This window comes from Anoplopoma fimbria, chromosome 8 (assembly GCF_027596085.1).
Source record: "Anoplopoma fimbria isolate UVic2021 breed Golden Eagle Sablefish chromosome 8, Afim_UVic_2022, whole genome shotgun sequence".
Lineage (NCBI taxonomy): Eukaryota > Metazoa > Chordata > Actinopteri > Perciformes > Anoplopomatidae > Anoplopoma > Anoplopoma fimbria.
This window is the reverse complement of record NC_072456.1, coordinates 25,337,421-25,359,760: the sequence shown is the minus strand read 5'-3', so window position 1 is coordinate 25,359,760 and position 22,340 is coordinate 25,337,421. Positions and strand designations below refer to the sequence as shown.

The 22,340-nt window shown below is 42.2% G+C and overlaps 1 protein-coding gene across 1 annotated transcript in view; it reads right to left on the bottom strand.

The window, feature by feature from the left end:
* The window catches only part of dab1a (DAB adaptor protein 1a), a 69,071-nt gene extending 49,038 nt beyond the window's left edge, over positions 1–20,033 (bottom strand). Inside the window, 2 exon segments of the mRNA XM_054602382.1 lie at positions 15,613–15,890; positions 19,955–20,033. Coding sequence (XP_054458357.1) covers positions 15,613–15,682 — 70 coding nt within the window. The 5' untranslated portion in view covers positions 15,683–15,890; positions 19,955–20,033.
* Positions 20,034–22,340: the final 2,307 nt, after the last annotated feature.

Here is a 22,340-nt window from a genome sequence, read left to right as displayed (position 1 = left end):
ACGAAGGCTCACACTTGACTGAGTGTAGACGAGTGTGTGCACGGTGCAAAAAACATAGACGGAGCTGCTGAAGTGAAACGCCGGGTGGAAAATGAGATTATGAAGTACTGTTAAAAATAAATCAGAACGAACGAATTGCTGTGCGTTCGCCGAGGTGCATTTATTTCTGTCCGTGTTATTGCCAACCTGACGGCTGTTGAAGATGCTTCAAGTAGTGAAAGGAGGAGTTGAACCAAGTAAAGTAGGACTTAAAGTGGCCCTATTATGCTTTTCCTCTTTTCCCCTCTTCTTTAGGGTGTTATATATATTTTTGTACATGTAAAAGGTCCGTAGAGTGTAAAACCTGAATTCCACGTCTAAAAGGAGTTACCCTCCCCCTCAGAAGCTCCTGATCTCCTGAAACGGCTCCATTGAATTCTCTCCTTCACTTTCGTAACTTTATGAGGTCACAATGTAACTTTATGAGGTCACAATGTTACAGAAGTGACGTAAAACTCCTTCCGGCTAGTTTGGCCCTCAAACAACAAAAGAGAGAGACGGAACTGAAATGTGAAACGTTGACCAATCACAACAGAGCGGGCTAGCTGACCAATCAGAGCAGACTTTGCTTTCTGGAGGGAGGAGCCAGCGCTACAACGGAGCATTTCAGAGAGAGGGTGAGAAGAGGTGCTGCAGGACAGCCAGGATGAGAAAAACAAGGAGGATTATGAGCATTAACACATGTAAACATGTTCTAACTGTAACTTGAGATAAAAATATGCGCCCGGAAAATAGCATAATAGGGCCTGTTTAAGTCTTTATAGTGGTGATTTTTTCTCCTCCTCTCATCCAAACATTCCTCTCCTCTCCATCTCTATTTATTTTCCCGCCTCCATCTCTCCCCCCAAACGGCTGCTCTGACCTGGACGACAGCGTCACAGCCAGAGACCTGAGCTGTGTGTGCGTGAGAGTGTGTGTTCACCCATGTGTGTCCCGAGGCGTCCGGAGCTATCCCCACCGGCCGAAAAAACATTAGCACCGGAAAATACGTCTGGGACGAACGCAACACACGGCCCATTATCACTCCCACACCCACGAAAACACCCGACGACAAGGTCACTTTAGAAAACGCAAACTTTTGTTGGGGAAGAGACTCACTTTAAAAAACCTATGTTAATAGCTGACAGCCCAGGCACTTTTTTTATCTAATTATAAAGACCTTAAAGGGCAAAATTTGTATTTTTAACCATGTTTAAGTGACAACAACTTCTGAAACTGGTCCAGTATTGAAGGAGAACGCTGCAGCTGCTAAACAGGCTGCAATGTAATCGCTTGTGGGGATTCGTCACTGTCAATGTGCTTCAATTAAAAGTGCTTATTTTTGCTGTTGTTAGTATCTGACTACACAATAGTCTCACTCAAGGAGAAATTTCGTTCTAAAATTATGCAAGGTGACATGTTGCCGGAAGACAGCGGTGGAAATGCAAGTGCCAGTGAGCACAGCAACCTTAGCACGGTGTCATCAAAAAGATTTTCAACGTCATTGCTGAATATTTAGATGATTTTGACGATGCGGATGACGTTGTTTTATTTCAATGGCTGCTCATATCTTTTAGTTTATGGATGAACGACTACTACAATTCGAATAGCAGAGAGAGAGAGAGAGGGGCAACAGAAAGAGGAAGGGTGAAGCAGGTGCTGCTAGAATGCTCTAAAGAGTGGAGGACCTGCTGATGCACCATATTCAGAAGAGTGCTTACGGTGATTGGCTGTAAGGAAAAACCATCTTAAGGGCGTAAAATACAGAGGCTTTTTCCTGAAACCGACTCACAAGGCATCCTTAAGAGTCTGTACTCTACGATGTAAACACATCTGCATCATTATCAGACAAAACTACAAGGGAGTGTGTTGACGTAACATAAAGACTAAAAAGTACATATTTTAAGCCTAAACATGATGCTTTTCCTAAATATTACCACGTGGTTTTGTTGCCAAAACCTAAGCGACTGTATTTGTTTGAATTCACAACGTTGGCCATGCGTTAACTCCGACAGTATTGGAGCGTTTTAGTTTGATGCGCTGGGCTACACACTGTGTTAGATATGGAACATTTGGAGCACAAAACCATACAAATCTTTTTTTTTTCTAGATCTGGGTGCAAAATGGATCAAATGCAGGTATTGTTTGACTGGAGAAGTTTTGATTCTTGGGTTACTTCGGTCAATATCTTAAAGGTATTCAGTACCGTATGATGCAGCGCTGTGCAGATGAATGGAATTTATTTCACTGAAATGATCGGCCTCTTCCCCTTGTCAAAGCTTAAAAACATTGTTACTTTGTTTTAACTTTATCTCCCGACTCTACCACGCAGATCTAGTCTTAGATATGAACACTCGCCGCGGGCAGGACGACTCTTGTGCTCGTTACTTACTTACAGCTTGTTATTTTTCCCTCCATAGATCTTTGTATCCAGACGCAAACCCACGGAGGATTTTGTGAATGTCACGACAAAAGTTAATTATTTCATATGCTCACTTAGCTGGTATGCAGCGAAAATGCTTGTATCTTTTAATACAGAACAACTTCCTGCTCCTCTCTGCTTGTAAACGTCTCAGTGACAGAGTTGTTTCGACAGTGTTCTCTGGGTTTTGTTCATTATTTTCACAATAACAAGATGTTTAATGCGATCTGGAAAAAGACACTCTGACGTTAATAGCTGCCGTCCCCGTAATTATGTTTTCACCTCAAGGAAATTGATTTTATCCAACATTACCTAGAACGCAGCATGTTCTTTATAGAAATAATGTCTTTTAATCATCTCTACCCTTTCATTTCGTCTCATTCTCTTTCTGTGTTCTCCCCGTTTAATAGGAAGCCAACAAAAGCTCTGCTAGCATGAGGCCTCTCTCGCTCCTGTGGACTCTCTCTCTCTCTCTCTACCCAGCATCCCTCTGTCTGTGCAGGACTCTCGGTGCTAAAGCTCGTTTCCCACCCCGGCTTTAATTACAAGGTAATTGGTCTCACTAACGAAGAGGGGAAAACATGGCCTGGGAGCGTGCACGCAACTGTGTCTGTCATGCATATGTGTGTGTGTGTGTGTGTGTGTGTGTGTGTTTTGTTTGTGGGTGCAGCTGTGTGTGTTCTGGGCTCTGACAGGCTATCACACAGTGGGCTGTGTAAACAAGCCGCTAGCATCCTGTCATGCGGCGCGTGAAGCGGTTCCCCCCCCATGGACCGCACTGTCGGTCGTCCCTTTGCCACCACACACACACACACACACACACACACACACACACACACACACACACACACACACACACACACACACACACACACACGTTCATATAGTGCTGCAACAGAAGAAGAAGCCCTGCATTGTGAGCTTTCCACAAAACACTTCCTGTCACCAGATGAAGAAGTATTTAGTCCGTTCAAACACTAAAAGACAATTCTGATTGAAAAGTGTCAAAACTACTTGTTTCCTTAATCTGTGTGAGCAGGTGTGTGTGTGTGTGTGTGTGTGTGTGTGTGTGTGTGTGTGTGTGTGTGTGTGTGTGTGTGTGTGTGTGTGTGTGTGTGTGTGTGTGTCTCAAACACCAGAGGACGTTCTCTCAAAGCATTAGGAAACACAGGTAACTCCTCAGAACGCAGCGGCGCTCCTTTCATGCCGAGGCGACCGAGCCAGAACAAAGCTCCTCTCTGGTGTCTGTCATCTCTGACAAAATATGGAAGCACTTGAAGTTGTTGTCCTTCCCCTCTCTATCTTTCTGTGTCTCATCTCGAGTAATGAACCCCTCTGTCTTCATTCACTCAGCCGGGGTCCTGGAAGGGAGGGATGGAGCGAAAAAAGAAGTAGGACGGAGGAACATCATAGAGCATGAAAAGGAAAGAAAAGGGAGCTGAGCCATCTGCTGGAGTCTGTCTCTAACTCTCATCTCCTCACTGTGAACAAACTATCATCATCATCCTTTAAGTACGACTTCAATTTAATTGATAGTTTTCTTCTGTTAACAGCAAACCAATCTGCTGTGTACATTTGTAAATTGCATTTCCTGTAGAATGGATTTTATTTAATAGATGGTTACAGTATAGAGACGGACAGGAAGCAGGAGTTCAGACTCAGTGATTCTGTTGCATGACTCAGATGTTTGAGTCGGATGTGATGAATGGATGAAAAGAAGACAGGCAGAGGAGAAAAAGGAGAATGAAAACATCACTAAGGGATGATGGGCTGAGTGTTTGACGGCTATTTATTTCTGCTTCCGAACGTAAATGCCATGAAACAATAAGCAAATAAAGTTTTATTTCAACACTACAATACTTCCTCTTTGGGATGTTTCTAACAACTAATATCCTTGAGGTTTATCTGGAAGTTAAAACTTAGACTAGTCGTTTAGTCTAAAGTAAGAAAACCCTCAGAAAACAGTCAAAATTGAGCATAATTTACTATACAAGAGTAAATAATGTCCTAAATAATGAGTAATGAATATGTCACCAGTGACTGTGATCTAAGAAGAGTAATTTGGCACCATTAGTATCTTAGCGTGTTTGTATAATAATATTAATAATGATAACAATAATAATATGTTTTACCAACTACTGTAGTATTTCTGGTGCTGACTAACGCTGGAAGCAACGTTTAATCATCGACTACACTGATCAGGCACATCCCTACCTCCTTGTTTGGAGAATGACGCGAATCAGTGACACAACGTTGGACAATGACTAACTCTGGAGGAGGGATTCTTTTTCTAACACCTTGTTCCTGGTTCTGCCTGTCGAAATCCAGGTTTCCAAGTTTCTCAAAGGGTCCTTGGTCCCCTGGGAAAGTTCTTGTTTCCAACTAACGGCCGGCACAGCTGTCAATCAATTAGTCCACCAAGCGGCCCGGAGCATTCCTGTTGCTCTAAGGACCCTGTACACGTCCTTTTAATATCAAAAATGATTATTTAAACGAAATCTGATAACCAATTTGAAATTATTTTTTATTCAACTTTTAAACAGGATATAAAAAGAGCTATCTTTTGCACATCAGTACGTTCTTGTACTGATATTCGTTTACTGCACTTATCCTATTCGTAGTAGTTTGTAGCACTTATTATATTCGTATTAGTCTGTTGCAATTATTGTTTTCGTAGTAATTTGCTTCTGCACTATACTTTTGCTCTGGTTTATGCTTTAAGATGCTTGTTTAAGAAAGGAGATGCACTTATGACTTCTGGTGACTAGTAGTTCTCTTGAATACCTATGTTGAATACACTTCCTGTAAGTCGCTTTGGATAAAAGCGTCTGCTAAATGACTGTAATGTAATGTAATGTAATGTAATGTAATGTACGCTGACATGTGCGTAGAGGAATATATAGTCGACTATATAGAACTGAAAAACTTCACAGACCTTCGTAAGGTTTCTTTACAAGACAATATGAGAGCATGTCGTAAAAACGTTTTACCATGTGGACCAATCAGGACACACTACAATCAATCAGTCAATCAGGGATCATAATTGACACATCATGGCACCTAAAATTGAAGAATGAAAACATAAACATAATCACCTACGGGTAGAGTATCTTGAAAATAGATAAAACGCACAAAAACAGCTGCCATAAGAAGATAAATATTTCATTTTGTACAAAAATGTTTTTTTTTTGGTCTTTACTTTAAAACGGGAGAACTTTTGTGTTTCCTGTTTTACATGAACTCACTTATTGAAAGAAAATAGAGTACAGCAATATGATTTGCCTTAACAATACATAACTGCTCTACCTCAGAGGACTGCTGTGTGTTAGATAAACTCTGTTTGTCGGAGAGCTGAAATAGAAAACAGCAGCCTGTCAGTGTCTAACAAATGAGAGGCGTCCTCTCAAAGCACAGTCCTTCAACCGGCACAGCAGGGTGAGGGTATCGGCCTCCGTCACAGGCCGCCTGTGACATTGGGACGCTTCTTTTTCCTTTTGTGCAAATCGTGAGCGGGGGAGCAAACTGTTGCTATGGAGACTGTAGTTAGCGGTGATGCGGCGGGCAAAGCCACGGCAACTAGTGTGAGAGGAGAGGACTAAAGTGAACATACTGAGAGGAACACAGAGTACACACACACACACACACACACACACACACACACACACACACACACACACACACACACACACACACACACACACACACACACACACAGTCCAAGACTCAGGAAAGCAAATCAAATCAAAAGCTTTGACACATATATATATAAAGTCTTTTTACGCTATGAATAGTTGTGTTTACTTTAAATAACAGTCAATATCATCGACAATATCACTCTGAATATCATGCACAATATTACTTTTCTATTTTAGTTTCTATAAGGCGTTACTTCTTATACAGATTATTTTTTTTACTCTTGTATTTAATCTTTTGTTGCTGTAATGAACTTTTTCATTTTTTACTATTTTTATTGATTTATTTACCTTTATTGCTATTTTATTTTTGCACTTGTGTCAGTATTTTCTTTACACTTAATCATTATGACTATTTTGTTCATAATTGTTTTGTTTTTTATTTTATTGTTTTTTGTCATTTTTCTGTTGTAATCTTTGATCAATATCTTGCACAAGAATCTCCTTTGGGATTAATAAATGATATCTTATCTTATCTTATCTTATCTTATTTGAAAGCTTGATGAAGCCTGTGGTCATTAGAGCTGATGCACAGGAAAAAAAAGGGTTTGCAAAGTGGCATGCTGGGAAAAGCATTGATCACATCTCCCCACCCTTTACTTCCCTTCTAAGTTATAAAGCTGCAAAAAATAAATAAAGTGGATGGAGAGCACAGACGGGTGTAGAGTAGACAGCAGGATGGATAGATTACTACTGTTCTAGAAATAAACGGATGGGAGAGAGACAGAGGAGAGGAGGCAGTTATCTCTAAATATAGTTTTAGTGCTGGAAGAAAAAAAGACACGCTTTTTGGGAAACAGTGCCACGATCTGCTGGTGAGTGTCGCCGTTGTCTTCCATCCGCCATTGGCCTCCACTGACAACCCACAACAGCCCACAGCCAATTCAATCTCTGTCTGATTGGAGGGAACAGATCTGATTACCTCTCATAGAAAGGCGCCCACACACACACACACACACACACACACACACACACACACACACACACACACACACACACACACACACACACACACACACACACACAAAATACCGTTGTTTGTGCTCTAAGATTCCCCGGGAAAGATATCAGAGTAAATGGCTTCAGTGATTGTGCCAGATAGACTGGATGTGTGCATAATATCCACACCAAGAAGATAATGTGTTTGCTAATCGCACACCAGAGACGAGCAAACACACACACACACACACACACACACACACACACACACACACACACACACACACACACACACACACACACACACACACACACACACACACACACACACACAAAGGCTAACAGCTGCACAGCTATAACCCTTAACCACTCTTTTCATGCCGCTGGCTGCCAGCTACACTGTGGAAACACACTCCTACACATCCTCATCCAGATCTCCCCCATTGTGGGAGAGTCGTGATTTTTCAGAGTTGTCATGACAGCTGACTGCGCCGCATTGACAGCGGCGGGAAGTTATTATAATTTGTAATCATATTCCGTGTCACATCGCGGAAAAGACAGACAAGCATCAGCGAATGTTTTATCGGAAACGTTTAACGATGTTATGAATAAAATACAGCAAAGTGAGAGAAAGAAAAGAACATTGTCTGTTGGCCAAAGCCGGCGATAAATCACCAAAACACAGAGTGTTATGATTACAAGTAGGGTTTTAGGAATGCATAACATCCACAGCATCCAATATACTGTTGGTTTCCTGCCAAAGTGGATGCTTGTGTAGACCAGCTTACCAATCAGAGTCACAAATTTGGTTTCTACAATGTGAGGAAACAAGAGAATAACGGCTCCAGAATGTGACTTTCTGGTTTTATTATGCCGGAGGCGTAATGTTTTCATTTTGTCCGATCCGATTTGTCTATCCGGTCCATTCTCATGTAAACAATCTTCATCTGGAACGCTTTCAGCAAAGATATTCAAATTTCGGCACAAACGTCCACCTTGGTTTAAGGATGAACTCATAAGAAATTGATGGTCAAAGGTTTTGACGGGTTTGCCAATAACTCAAAATTTTGGCCCAAATGTCCAAAAAGATAAAGTTATGACATTTTGGACAAACATGGACGTAAACTGCTACATGATTGGTTGGCGGAGGAATACAACCTTCCAACGGGTATTTCTAGTTTCTTCCAGAATCTTCCAACTCTTTAACCAAAGTTTCTTTTTACAATCAACACGTCGGCGATTGCAAATGATAAGGTAGTACAAAATGTAAACCATACTTTGGTGTTTCACTTTTTACCTCTTTACTTAAGATTTCATTAAACTTTTTTATTTTTCTCTTTGTACAAAATGGACCAAAAACACAGATAATAATGACAATAAATATGAAACTTATTCTAAATCATACCCTCTAAACTAAAAAGAAATGTGGTTTGAATTGACTGGTTTACAAGATATTCATCCATAGAGGGAACACTACAACACTTATTGGAATTGCTATTGAATCTTTCTGCCCAGAAATAATTCATAAACGGTCTATGACGACATGGAAGACTAACATCGAACCATCCCAACATGTCCGCCCCGTACATCACCATGCATGTAGATAAACGGATGTGATTGGTCCAAGATGTGCAAGCTGCGTAGGTTTGTTGCAACACCTTTGCATTTAGAAATAACCCGACAAACGGTAGGAGGAGATCACAAACCTTCACAGAGAAATGCCCCAAAAACAGCCCTGTTTACATTAAATAGTGGGATTTTCAGTATCGTATTGTTTCCATGTGACAAAGAAAAATAAAACTGTGTGCAGTATTTGTTCACAACATAGAATCTGTGTCATACAACTGGACTTAATTAGAGTAGTGTAAAAATAAAACTCTGTCTCTCAGCCAGCGTGTTAACGGACTAACACCTCTGGAGGATGAAGCAGAAGCAGAGCACGCCTTCATTAAGCATGCTGTAACATCTGTAATTATATTAATGCCACAACTGTGATGTCAGAATCAGTTGCTTGCATGGTGAGAAGTGAGAAACGCGATTGAAGATGCTCCCCAGAGAACGGCGTCCGTGGGTCATCGGGCTTCATTAGCGAGGCGGCTGCTGGGATGTAGAAGTTTAAAGTGGAGACAAAACTGTCGGCTGCCGTCGGGGCTCAAATGTCAAATTGGCCTCGCTGTTCTAATTTGACATGCACATAAAAAGTGTTTGCACTGGCAGACTGTCAACTCTATGTTTTATTGATCATGAAGAATATCAAAATGTGTTTTCGGGTTGTACTAATTAACACACATCTACTGCCGGGCGTCTCGCCGGAGTCGCTGCATCACTTCAAGGTTGAAGGAGACGGACGAGGACACAAACAGAACAGCGTCTAGTGAAAGACTAAACTGGTGCCAAACCCCTCCTCCAAAAATACATCGGAGAACACAATCATACACTAAAGAGTCCACTTTATCAGGAGACCTGTTCAGTCTAATGCCACTTAGTCTTTACTAACACTATATTAATATATACTCTACTTTAATGACGCCTTTAGTTTTCAGTGTTTGTTGACATTGTCATAATGGTGTAAATGTAGTTCTATCTTGTAGCACTGTGGTCAATAGTTAGTGATGATGTTGAACTGGATTTGGTCTTAAATTCTACCCCTCTCATCGGTCCAAATAGTAAGATAAAAAACACAAGTATCGACAAGTATTATGAGTTTGGTTTGGACTCGAGATCCACTGATTCATCGCTGAACATACATATATGAACATATCGGCTGATATTCTCCTCGCTGACTGCCATCGACAATACTGCAGATAAGATGACATTCACTGATATCAGTGACCAATGTTTATCTGTTTATCACTTTTGTGCTGGATAAATGTTGAGTTGATTTTTTGCGGTCGGACTCGGACAACAGAATGTTTTTTTTTATTTTTTGTAAATTTTTCTTCTCATTTAGTAGGTGCTTTTGAAGCAATTATTTTGAAAAAGAAATTGTCTTTTTCATTTGAAAGAAAAAAGGTATTAAAGTTTGTTTCATAATTGAAACAAACTTTGTGATTGATTAAATTTGTGCTCATTCAAAGACATATTAAGGAAATGCTGAGCAACTTTAAACCACTTAGATATATAAAAACATTTCTTGTTATTTTCATTTTATTTATTTATACATATATAAATATATATCTTTTTTATTTCTGTGTTTTAGTTGCTGCTATTGTTAAGGTTACCATCCATTATAATGTATGTATTACTGATTTATACTTCTTACTTTGCAAATGTTTCTTTCTCTTTGTATCTCTGCAAACTCATTTGCCTTGGTCCATCTGTTCACTGTCAGTGCAGAAGCAAATAAAAAACAGTTGAAACAAGATTTCTTTGCTTTCCTGCCACAAAAGGGAGAATAAATAAGAATGAAAAACAAACAAACACTTTTGTCTCTACCCAGTATTTTTCAATCAGTGCATGCTTAGTCTAGACTGATGTCATGGCAGGGTTGTTGTTTAGGATTGCATTACAGGTTAACCTAATAAAGTGGCCACTGAGTGCATTTCTGATACTCAAAATTACATTATACCTATTATTTGTGAGGTAATTGTAAAGTACTTTATAGTTTGTATTCTTCAGGCCTCTGCAAACCGTTCAAAGGACACCACTGATTGTTTGACCTGCTCCGAGTGCACAGAGTTATGAACCAGTGACGACGGGTCGTAGGAAGACACCTTACGCTATAAAGGGTCACACATTAATGCTGAAATCGATATGATCTGCAGGTACACAAGTAGAGAAGACGGGGAGGAGGAGGGAGGAGGGAGAGGAGGGAGAAACTTAGAGAGGGATAGAGTGGTGGACAGATGTAATCTCTCTGGATTTATTGGGGATTAATAAAGACTATTACACTTCAAGAACCCGGCACCGACCAATAAGAGTGAATAATTCTTTGTCGGAGGAAGAAGCAGAGAGAGACGCCGTTATTCGCCTCAGGTCATGTAAATGCCATAAGGTCAGAGGTTATCTCCATCTTGTCATGGTAATTCAATAAAAAAAAAACCCTCTTCTGTTAGAGAGAAAAAAGAGCGACCCCTGAGCTCACCGATGAAACATAACTGTGTGTAGCAGAGAGAACACACACTCAGACACACACACCGTCTGTGATTAATGTGTGACACGCAGCCGTCACAGTCTCTTTTTCATTACATTCTTCACCATAGAAGTGTGAAACAAAGGCCCGAGATTAAACAGCTCTCCTTCACGTTGACTCATTAGTCTCTCTCTCTCTCTTTCTCTCTCTCGTGGTGATCAGTCTCTCTCCTCCCGAGTCTCACTCATTCAGGGCAAGGTCATTTAGGAGTCAGAGCAGGGAGGAGGATGGAGAGGATGGATGCTAGAGGAGGAAAAGGACTCTCCTGCAGGGATTCTCACAACAGCCGAACTACCAGTTCTGCTTCTCTGAGGATCTATTTTCTTTCAAATCAATCCTCTCTGGACTGGAACAGAAGCATGTGTCTGTTCTGTTCACATGAAGCACAATAACATTATTTTTTTGTTCCCGCTACATGCTTATTGCTTGCGTGTGGTGTATGATTGCATTTGACTTTCATCACCCTGCTGAGTGTGTGTGTGTGTGTGTGTGTGTGTGTGTGTGTGTGTGTGTGTGTGTGTGTGTGTGTGTGTGTGTGTGTGTGTGTGTGTGTGTGTGTTTGTTTGAGTGACCCAGATCAGAACAAAGATGAATTCTCTGTGTGAGCCCAGAGTACATTCTACACGCCCTTTTTTCTTTTTTAAGATGCAGAATGAAACCCCCTTTTCCCACTGGACCCAAAGCCCACAAAAACCCGCTAACATTTGGCTTTTATTTTTAATAGGAAAGGTTACAATCGGCATTTATTCCCAGACAATTGCCTCATTTATCACCTCTAAGCTCTGATCGGTAGTGATGGCAACACGGCACCCGGGTGGACAGGCTCATTTTCGCTCCTTTTTTCAGTGCAATGCTATGCAATGTGTGTTGAAGTGAATATTTAATGAATAATATCAACATGGATTCTTCATTGGACAAAACATACAGTTAATATGCTCTACTAAAAAAACCACCAGACTCCAGTCAGATAACAGTCATTTTACATCACTGATCGTCTGGACACACTTCATTCAAACCCCACAGAAAACAAAAAAACTCATCAAAACTTTCTTCGTGAGTCTTTCCATTGTTAAAATTATCAACAACTTTGGTTTGTCCGAAATAAAACTTTACTTCACAGAGTTAAATATGACACAAAACAGACGTTATATTCGATCCTCAAAGCTACCAGACTCCATTGACAGAAGGTGTCATTTTACATCGCTGATCAAAGTAAAACCACTTCAGTCTAACTCAACAGAAACAAAATACAACTCATCAATTCTGTCTTTCTTTGTCTTTCCACTGTTCCAACAATCAAATACGAAATAAACCCTTAAATCAAAGAGTTAGACGTGAAAAGAAACAGCAATTATTAGCGCTCCCTTTAAAGCCACTAAACTCCGTTGACAGAAACAGTAATTTTACCGAACTGATTCATTATGAAACCAATTCATTCTAACTCGACAGAAACAAAAAAAAAGTAATAAAAATAGTCTTTATTTCTCTTTCCACTGTTCAAACAATCACCAACTCTGGTTTGAAAGTTTGAAGGCGACTGAATAAGTAAAAGATCTAAAAAAAAAGAAGTAGCCACTGTAACAGTTTCCTTGTTTCCAACTATTAAAGGTTATATTTGACGTTTAACGTGACAGAAAAGCATATTTACCTATTTTCAGCAAGTTTTTCTGTCTTTGAAACGATTTTGAAACCCATAAATTTGTTAATTTTGTTGGAAAAACGGTATAAGATAAGGCGTGTGTGTGTGTGTGTGTGTGTGTGTGTGTGTGTGTGTGTGTGTGTGTGTGTGTGTGTGAGAGAGTGTGTGCGTGTGTGTGTGTGTGTGTGTGAGACAGAGGGAAGAGGCGGAGAGGAGAAGCTTAAAAACCCTCAAGTCTAAATGCTGAAGGCAAACCATTCATCTTTCCTCTCATATGCTCTTCCGGGCTTCAATCCCAGTCCTGTCTTTTGTGTGTGTGTGTGTGTGTGTGTGTGTGTGTGTGTGTGTGTGTGTGTGTGTGTGTGTGTGTGTGTGTGTGTGTGTGTGTGTGTGTGTATATGTGTGAGTCTCTGTGTGTGTGTGTGTGCATCTCCCCACATATGGAGAGCAGCCGTGAATGATGAACATGATCTCCATTGCAGCAGAACAATGCTGTTTCTAAATAGGACATGAGAGCCATTCAGCCTTCCCTCACACTCTGTGTACGGGGGAGGGGGGGGGGGGAGAGAACCGAGAGGCGGTGGGTTGGGTGCAATGAGGCGTCTGCTGCAGGTGATAGCGAGCGCCCGTTAACGGTCGTTCCCCAGCGGTGTCCGGTGTGTTTTGCCGCATCAATCAGATGCTTGTTTCGGAGAACGTCGGGCGTCACTCTCTCGTGGTCGGGCAGCTGGCAGCAAACAGCTGCTTTGATGGCTGCCGGGCCGACCCCTCGCCACCACCCTCCCCCGGCATCACCTCTGCTCTGGGACCGACCCGGGCTCTGCTCTCCTACACCTGCTAGCTACCCGCCTCTGGAGCTTTTCCCACCTGGATGTGTTTGCCTCTCACCAGCCACAGCGTCCACACACCTGTTTGGCGGCGGCGGCCTACTGTACCGTGATGCGCCCCGCACCTGTTAATTAGCTCTGAACAGCAGCCGCCATGCATCCTGCTGTCTCACCCACATCCATCATTAATAAAGAGAGAGAGAGGGAGCTGACAGAAGTGTCCTTGTGTCTAACATTTTACCTGCACTGAGAGCTGTAGAAACGTCTTCGTTTTTGTTATACGCCCGTGATTATTCTGAACGCAGTAGAAGTAAATGGATTCTGTTGAGGAAAATCTATCTAATATACAACTTTATATAACGTGTTATGTTGAACCCAATAACTAGTTTCATAAGATCCTCTGTGGGAATATGGGGAGACAAGCGGTTCCCATAAGAAGTGGTAAAGTCGGAAATAAGAATAACATTTTCCTGTAGAAGCATCATTTGTCCTGTCAAGGAGGTTACCATGACCTGACACAAAGAAGGCAAACAGGACGCGAGTGAAAGGCCAGACGTGCTTTGTCATGGTCCAATCGACAAGACGTGATTGGCTGAAAGTGATGTAAGGGGGGCGGGACTAAGGGCATAAAAGATATCATGTAAAAACGAATGTGTCGGACTTTTGTTGTAAGCTAGTCTGCAATAAAATATCCCCGCCTGCGTCTCGTCTCTTCACTGCATTTCTGCCACAACATATCCTTTCCTCATGGAGTCATTATTTATAATACAATTTAAAGAGCAACTAATAATCTACTATTATTCCAAGTTTGATCCAGTAAACAGCACACTCTGATTGGATATTACAAATCAGGCCTTATTCCGAATGTCTTTACACACCGGGGGCAGTTACATACATGAAAAACGCCTGTGAAAATGATTTGTCCTAGGGCTTTTATTGTGGAAGGTAAAAGCGGAAGAGGTGGATCTGGTCTGGTGTCTTGGTTCAGAACTATGGAGCCTCTGTGTTGTTTTCTTGATTAATAAAGGCGCAACTCAACCAGTTCCACGCAACTTGATTGGTCAATGCCTATATACGAGGTGCAAAAGCTCAAAAAGCTCAACGTTGTTCCGTAAATAAAAAACATTGAGGCGTTTTCACCGCTTATTATTTGTGCTCTATGTTAAAGTATGCATGACAAAAAAACTACAGTACGAAAAGATATATTGACGTGTTTTAAACATCTTTTTTGGAATAAGGGCAAAAAAGTAGTCCCTCTTTCAAACGATACAAATTTATTGCTGGGAATCACAAAAGGCCCGACAAAATGATATTATCACGATACTAAAGCCACAATGTGCTTTTTAAACATTATATCTGTTTTTATCTAACAAGATAAAGTTTTACCTCGGTTCATCTCCGGCAATCATTTTTATTGCATTAAAATGGGTTTATCATCCGGGCAGACAGACTGACCGACACCGTCATTAAAACATCATAAATGTTGCATCACGCACTTAACATATGAAACTTTAGACAGACTTCAAAGTCCAATCCCACAGAGTTTATCCACGATCACACCAGAAAAATCTAGTGTAATTCGTAGTTGCAGTATTAATAGTTGACATACAGTACCAGTCAAAAGTTTGGACACACCTTCTCATTCAATGGTTTTTCTTTATTTCTATTTTTTTCTACATTGTAGATTAATATTGAAGACATCCAAACTATGAAGGAACACATATGGAATTATGTGGTAAACAAACAAATGCTCAACAAACCAGAATATGTTTTATATTTTACATTCTTCAAAGTAGTTGAATGAGAAGGTGTGTCCAAACTTTTGACTGGTACTGTAATAAAAGATAAATACAACATTGCCACCAGAAGTATCAGGATACTATCCTGTACGTATTGTGTCCCTCGCCCTCCTCGCTGCCCGACAGGTGTGACAGAGAACTCACCTTTCCTCTTGGAGTCCCGTCTGACGCTGCTGGGCCTGACCGCTGGCTGTAGCTCCGTCTCCGTTGACATCCTCGGGCTCCAACTGGGCTAGACTCCGCTCCGCTTGGCTCCGCTGGGCTCCTCGGGGGGGTCCGGTTCTCGGCGTCAGTGCCGGCTGTGCGTGCGTGGGCGCCGGGTGTGTGCGTGGAGGCGCCAGGTGTGTGCGCGGGCACACGGGCTCATGGGAGAGGGAGGGGCTTCAGCCCTGACACGACATCCCACACACACCCACAGAGAGCTGGAGGGGGAGAAAGAGAGGGAGAGAGAGAGAGAGAGGTTTAGGTTTGGTGAGGTGGTGTTTACTCTTGGCAGAGTTCTCAGAAGGCTTTGAGAAAGAACGTGTTTCTGATCGGGGGTCCTTTGAGTGGATGTTGCCCGTGGTAACAGAGCCGCTCTACACTTCCTGCTTCCTGGCAATCATGTGTGTCTGCAAGGACGCTGCTTAAAGAACAATCCCACCTCATCGAAACAGTTCCCTAATGTTCATTTTGACAAAAGTTTTATGCAAAATGTCGACCGAGTTTTCATCGATTCAATGAAAACTCAGGATAATGACAATCCTGGTTTTATTTTCTTAGTTTTTGCCATCATTTCTGTCACTGTACTCTAGGAACTGTCCTGTGAACTATCTACAACAATGCTGAGAAAGAAACACAAACTGTTTAGCCAGATCATCAAAAAACACTGAAATGTCGGCGACAATACCACATTTCACAGGAAAACCGTGTACACACAACAACAGTAAGTACAGTGCATTGAAGTTGAACTGGTCTTGTAAACTGTGATGGATGTTTACAAGGGATACTGGGTCATGATTTCTCCATTTACCTCTTTGCATTTTCAAAATAAGTTTGGCTAAACTGAACTGTTGTGTTGCCTCTTCCAAGACGTTTGCATGTTTTCCGTTCTTGGCTATTAACTCGGTGGCTCCAATGTTGTTATAACCGACAGCAAACAGGACCAAAAAACGAATGAAACTCTTCTCTGTTCAGTTCCTCTTCGGCTACCATTCTTTCCCTCCTTTGCCGCTACTTTATTCTGAAGGGCTGACTGGCAGCGCCGACTATAAGGAGGCACAAAACAATCACTCCTATCCGCTCTCTCTCACCCTGTCGTGTGAATGCATGAAAACACGCCCCATTTACATGAGCACACAAATGCGGACAAGCGCCTTTCTTATACACAGAGAGAAAGAGAGAGAGAGAGAGAGAGAGAGAGAGAGAGAGAGAGAGACGCTGTAGTACAAAGACAGCAGGAGACAGCTGCAGGTCGACAGGCTGAATAATGAATCGGACGAGCTGCTCCTCACCTCTCCTTAGACTATCAGCCTTGACCTCTCTTAGCCCCTCCATCTCCATCTCCATCTGACAGAGGGCCGACTTGAACGGATAAAACGGAAAAAAGACTGGCGCTTCTTGAGGAAAAAGGGGGGGAAATCTCTTATTCTCTCCTTCCCTCCCTCCCCCCGCCCTCTCCACGGTGTTTCCGTGTGAATAGGAGGCCCCCAGTGAGCCTCGGGCGAGAACAGATGAATTGAGAGGCTTTTAATTTGCCGCAGACAGAACTGAACAGAGTCCATTTAATTCTGCCAGCGGAGGCCATGTCGGCAGAATGCTGACAATATTCTTTATCTGGTCCAAACACACTGGAAAAGTGTGAGTCACTCCAATTACAGGCATTATCAGCAGCACTGTTCCGCCAAATGGATGGAGAGAGAGAGAGAGAGAGAGAGAGAGAGAGAGAGAGAGAGTGGGACGAAAGTGAGGGGTGAGGGGAACACAGAGTGGGTGAGTTAGATAATGAGGACGGGGTAAAAGGGGAGAGAAAAGTAAAAGGATGGAGTTTGAACGTGTCCCTCCTCTCCTTTCTGCTTTTTGTTCTCTGAGTTCTCCTTCTAGCTGTGAAGTCTTTCAGGAAGCATCTGGAGCTCCAGTTTGAGAAAAGGCCGTCTGGTAATCCTCCACTTAGACCAGAGAAGAAGAAGAAGAAGAAGAAGAAGAAGAAGAAGAAGAAGAAGAAGAAGAAGAAGAAGTCTAGAACTCTAACCCGCCCCCCCCAAAACTGTCTTTACTCAGAGAATAACAGCTTTAATTCTACAACTAGAAAACCCAAGATTCAATCTATTGATTATTTCTTCAATAAATCGATGTTGTTTGGTCGGAAAATGGTGAAAAATGTCGTTCAGTGTTTCCTCAAAATAACATTTATGTTTTACAGTTATCACTTGAGATAATGAAGGCACTTAACAAATGACAAAGTAGAATGAAACCATCATTTGGTGCTTTTTACTGAGGATTTAATTAAAGTTCATTTAAATCATACCCTCTATACTAAAAAGCAAAGTGTCCTCAAATGTCTTTTTTTTGTTTTTGCGCACGAGGTACGAGTACGTTCAAAGGTGTTTATGCAAAACGCGCGTTATTCTCCAAAATGCAGAGTGCATACAAACTAAATGAACTCTGAAGAAGTAAGAAGACAACGAGTGTAACCTCCAAAACGCTGTAAACCAACCGAGGAGGGTACTTTATTGCATTATACAAGCCCTGTAAAAAAACAAGTCAAGGTATATGCATTATAAATGAACAAAGGTTGAATATCCTGCAAACAATTTGACAAAGCTGCAACATTTATACACAAATGAAGACTTATTAAAACCAGTTTCTTGTTTCTAAAGCATTTAAAAACCTTTATAAAATCCTTTTGTGCTTTTATCAGCGCACACAGGTACCCTGGCTACTGTGCACATGAAGTTTAGGCCGTGATTACGTCATTTTATGGCACGCGCACTTCGCAAAGAGTATGAACCCAGCTTTAGTCAACTAACATTCTCCTCAAAGTATCGCATAAAAGGCACCGCTTTGAACCTTGTGTTTACCAAATATTCACCATGAAAAAAGCATAAAGAAACAACTTAATCGCCTAAAGAAACCTCAGCTAACGGAGACCAAAGCGACCGATTAGTCGACTAATCAACTTGGAGGAGGCGGCCCTACAAAACTGCCGCCAGTCATCTGGTGGAAATGAGCGAATAAACGAGACTCTGAAGAGGCTGAAGATGAAAAATGTGCCGCAGCGCCGCTCTCCAGATCTCGCAGAGGCTCCAGACATATGGTTGTTTCTCCGGAGAGCTGGGGGGGGGGGGGGGCTCTACATCTGAGCTTCAGTCCCCGAAGGGCAGAACAAGATAATTTCTCAAAAAAAGAAATAAAAAAAGCAGAGCATGTCTATCTTCAGCTGTACAAATTCCCCTCCTCACACACACACACACACACACACTCAAACAGACGACATGAAAGAAAGAGCAGCGCCATCAAACGCCGTCGTGAACGCCGTCGTGAACGCCGTCGTGGCGGTTTGACCTGGAATCGGAGTGCGAGCTAAAAGTAGCAACGAAACAGGAAGTGAACGCGGCTCAGCAAGTCTGGATTTAGACGACAATCTGAAGCCACACCAGACAGGAGGAGAGAAAGGGGGGAGAGAGCGTCCGTAAATGGAGAACGCTGCCAACAGGCGATCTGGCTCTTGGTGAGTGTGTGTGTGTGTGTGTGTGTGTGTGTGTGTGTGTGTGTGTGTGTGTGTGTGTGTGTGTGTGTGTGTGTGTGTGTGTGTGTGTGTGACTGGATAAACAGGATGCTGCCAACAGGAGCTTAATGCCCAGAAATCATCTGCAGCTACAGTAAAGTCTGCCAGGCGAAAAAAGAAAAAGAAAGAGAGAAAGAAAGAAAGAAAGAAAGAAAGAGAAACCCCTCCCCCTTCTCTCTCCCCCACCTCCCACCTCCCACTCTCTCTGGGTAATTGTGTTCTGTCCATCAGGCTCAGAGTTAGATTAGCGACTCCACTCATTCAGCTCTCCTGCCATCTCAATAATGAACAACCGCAGAGACCACCACCACTCTACCTGTGCTCTGTCCGTCTTCTGCCTCCCCCACATCTCCCCCTTTTCCTCCCCCCTCACCACCACCACCTTTGCGTCCTGACTTCCTTATCAGTTCCTTTCTGCGAGCTGTACTCGTCGAAGGAATAACCAGGACTGCGGTGTATGAAAAAGGTTATCCGTAATACAGTCCGTCATGGTTCACATGTCTGAACGGTAAATGAACAATCTCTCTTTTGGGACTACATTAACTATCAGACACCATCAAATGCTCCTTCGCTTCAGGCACCGAGATGGTTAAATGCACATTTAAATGTCAGAGCGCTCCAGCAAACCAGAGAAGGAAAGTAATAACCGTCAATCAAATCCTGTTCTCAACAGTACTTTACCTCAACATCTGATAGAAAATATGGAATATTGAGACCTACCAGTTTATGATCTGTAATATGCAAAAAAAAAATGCAGAGTCCACTCAACTCCTGTAGACTGAGGATGAGAGGAAGAAACAGTGGAGAATGTAAGAGAGCTACAGGAAAGAACGGCAGGAAGGGTGAAAGATCAACTATGACAAGACGCACCAATGAGTGAATGACTTTATGAGTGAGTGCAAGAGAGAAAGACAGAGAGTGAGAGGCAATATGATAAAGAGAGAAAAGATCTGAGCTGAGGGTTAAAGTTCAGTGTCACACCTAGATAAACACTGCACTTCACTCTGTACTCAGCCAGCGATAACTGAAGTGCAGCGTCATTCATCTCATGTGTGGGTCAGAGAGTTCAGGGTTTTTGAAGTGTGGTTGTTTGAGGTACTTCTACATAGTCAGTGTGTTTTACTACAGTAGATGGAGTTCAGAGAAACAGACAGGAGAAAAGTAATGCTGTGGACGTATTTTAGACACCTAAAGAAATCAGTTTAAGTGTACACTATATTTAGAATATTGTCAATTCTTTACCTTATAGTCAGAGCCCTCTTCAAAGCCACTAGACTCCGTGGACAAAAACTGTAATTTAACCTCACAGAACACAGGAGTTGCCGATCTATGCTGATTCGATTGGTTAGTTTGTTTGTGTTATTGTGTGACTTTGATGAGTTCAAACTATTCCTTTAAAACACTAAGGTCAAAGTCTGGGTTTTATTTAAGAATATGGAGCCATAGTCTGTTCACTTTATCTTGATAGACGTTTGGTGGATCATATTACATAGTTAAAGAAGAAGTAGTGACAGTGAAGTGATAGATGGAGAGGTGCTGTGATTATCATGCACAACCCTAGTGCTTACAAGATTTGACACAAGATTTGATCGATGATTGACAGAAAATGAATTGCAACATCATTCTTCTGGAAAAAAGTGACAAACATTACCAAGCTCCATCTCTTCTTTTCTTTGTCTCATGTAAGAGTACACTGAAAGTATTTTGACTGTTGGCTGGGCAAAACAATCAGTCTAACTTTATCTTGGATTTGGGGAAATTGTAAACGGCATTTTCACTATTTTCTTACTTTACAATTTAAAGATCGATTAACTAATAAATGAATCCAGAAAAATAATCGGCAGATAAATCGAATTATGAAATCAATCGCTGGTTGCACCCTCAGGTCCTGATCACACCGAGACGTATCACTAGAAACGCATTAACGAAAAACATTGTTTTCCTATCGTAAGACGGATAAAAGTTAAATTATTTTCAACTGTTCAGCGCTAGACGTGGAGTCGCATGTCTCACCAATGTCACACTTGACCAAGGCGGCCAATTAAATAAAGCAGGAGGCGGGCTCTACTACTTTAATACTGACTTCCTGCTTTTTTCCAGTAGATGTGGTAGGAACGAACAAAGGAAAATACGGACGAAAAGGGTTGATATTGGCGGTTTTAATTATGATTAACTATGCAATTTAAGAACCCCACATTATATTCAAACACTAATCGAAAAACACATGCGTGGGTGGATCTCTCTGGACATCTGCTTGAATCCATTTTATCACGGTTACTTACGTTTGAGTAGCATTGCTTTAACACAGCGAACACAGTTCTGATCCGGTTTGGTAGAGAGCGAACAGAAAAAAACATCGTGGCTTCTGTTAAATGAAACCAAGAAGAAAGAAACTGAGCGAATTCTAAACCATAGAAATCTTCAAACGTACAGTTCTAAAAGCTGAACAGATCGAGATCTTTCAAACATCTCCCCGGCCACCTGTAGGTCCACATGTTCAGTCAAACGCTCGGGTTTGAGGATGGAGAACCTCGCCGTTTGGCACAGCGTCATGGGTCAGTCTGGATGCTATATGATCACAGCTCACATCAGCACAGCTCAGCTAAAGCGTGATTATACTTGGCCCCGGGGCGAAAGGGGCCTTTGTGACTCTGATCTAAACCGCCATTACACCCCCCCCCTCCAAACATCACATTAACGGCACTAGATTTCAGACAATCCCTCTTGAGGTTGAAGCGAAAAATAAAATAAAAACAGTCCCTTCACCAGTGGTTACATCTGTACCACATAAAAAACACAGCGCTCCGGAGTCGTTACTGCAGCTGTCTAGCGGATAAAGCACCAGCCACTGCAGCGGGGGCCTCGAGGGCCGATGAGGGAACAAGCAGAGCAGCTAGTTTCAGCAGGCAGTCAGCCAGGCCACCAGCACCGCTCGACAAAACACGCTGCAGGAGGAGGCGGGGGGGGAGACAAGCTCTCCGCTCCGGGTTCTCCAGGTTCTCCACACGGCTCCCTGTCTGCCTGCATGAGGAGCATTCAGCAGAGAGCCTCATGTAGAAAAAGGTAAACACACACAAACACTTCCCCACCCACCACCTCCTGCCAG